At 59.5% G+C, this 1,545-nt stretch overlaps 1 protein-coding gene across 1 annotated transcript in view; it reads right to left on the reverse strand.

The window, feature by feature from the left end:
- LOC119584971 (microtubule-associated protein futsch-like) overlaps positions 1-1,545 on the reverse strand; it is a gene marked incomplete at its 5' end in the record, with an annotated part of 346,977 nt that overhangs the window by 203,451 nt on the left and 141,981 nt on the right. The window contains 1 exon segment of the mRNA XM_037933567.1: positions 1,386-1,545. Within this exon segment, the coding sequence (XP_037789495.1) occupies positions 1,386-1,545 (160 nt within the window).

The raw sequence follows: 1,545 nt of genomic DNA on the forward strand, positions 1-1,545 counted from the left end.
GGACTTTGGCAGGGCTGCTGGGGCGGTTTCCTTATCTCTAGCAGGTGGGCTTTGAGGTGGACCTGAAGCAGACGGGTCATAGGGAGGGTTAGGGGCTTCTTTGTCATCGTAATAGCTTCGGCGTTGCTGATATAATCTATGCAGCTCTTGAAGGCGGAGGAGCCTCGAGGCAGCTTCTTCGCCGGAGAGCTGGTCGAAGGTTGCTCCGGCGTCGCCCTCAGTCGCCCGGCCGACATCTGTCAGCCTATCCATTCTGGGGGAGGGCAGGGTCAGTGGCTCGTCAAAAGCGGACTCGGGGGGAGGAGCGGGGATAGGAGGGGGGGCCGGGGGAAGGTTTTCTACGGGCGGAGCAGGTTGTGACGGAGGTGTTAGTGGCACACTTTCCTTACCATGAGCTGGGGTGGAGGGAGGAGGTGGAGGGTCACGCCCTGCTTGCCCGAAGGGTGTCCACGTGCCGAGTAGCGTCTTCTTCCCCTCTGCCTTCATTACCACCTCTGAGTCGGTGGCGTAGCCACGGTCCTCCGCCGGCGCCTGTACCGGAGGTTTTGCTTTGTCCGGAGTCTGCCTGAGGCGGCCGTTCCCTCGCCGTGCCCCGGGGTCGCTCAGGTAGCCCTCCTCCTGCCCGTCGGCGCTCAGGCGACGGACGGGGCGCGGCACAGGAGGCTTTCCTCTCGGGAGCTTGGGCACAGGAGCGAAGCAGGGGTACACGTTGGCCCGGATCTTTGCTGTGGTCTGGGTGTCTGCTGCCTGCTGATCAGCTGCAACATTACCTGGCGCAGGTGCGGCTGTTTCTGCTGGGCGATCTGGTGACTGGTGATTGTGGTGAAAGATATTGTCACGCGTCTGCTGCACGTGCTGTGAAGCACCAGCTGGAGTCTGCTGCGAATTATGAGAGGCACCAGCTGCTGCCTGCTGTACGAGATGAGAAAATGAAGCAGAAGACTGCTTCTTGTGATGTGAGTCACTGGGTGGTATATGCATGACGCCAGAAACATCAGCTGATGTCTGCTGTACGTGGTCAGAGGCGCCAGCTGCCGCCTGGTGCGCGAGGGGAGGAACACCTGCGGGCTCTGCTTCTACAGCATAAGCCTGCCGCGTGTCAACTACACCGCCCACCGCTCTGGCACTGGGCTCGGGTGCCTCCTCGGGAATGGGTGCCAGATCATCTGTGGATACTGAATATGACGGCCGCCTATCTAACCTTCCGTCCCTCTCAGATTTAGTGTGAGCATTTTCAGTGGCGAGAGATTGAGATTGCGTTACGTGGTTAGGGAAGGAGTCAGGAAGAGATTTAGGATCAGCAGGGAAGTATGAAGCGTCTTTGGAGGGAACTAGGGTCTTGCTAGTCTCCATAGTAACATTAGTAGGACTAGAGGTCAACCTACCGTTCTCCCACGTGAGGTCCGAGTCCCATCGGGGGGGAGGGTCGGCGGTCTTCTTCAGCCGAGTGGCGTCATCTCCGTTCTCTGCAAGCACGCTCTTCAGCTCTTCCACCACCTGCATGGGCATCTTTTGCTGAAACTGACGCGGGGGAACTTCGGGAGC

This window comes from Penaeus monodon, chromosome 19 (assembly GCF_015228065.2).
Source record: "Penaeus monodon isolate SGIC_2016 chromosome 19, NSTDA_Pmon_1, whole genome shotgun sequence".
Taxonomy (NCBI): domain Eukaryota; kingdom Metazoa; phylum Arthropoda; class Malacostraca; order Decapoda; family Penaeidae; genus Penaeus; species Penaeus monodon.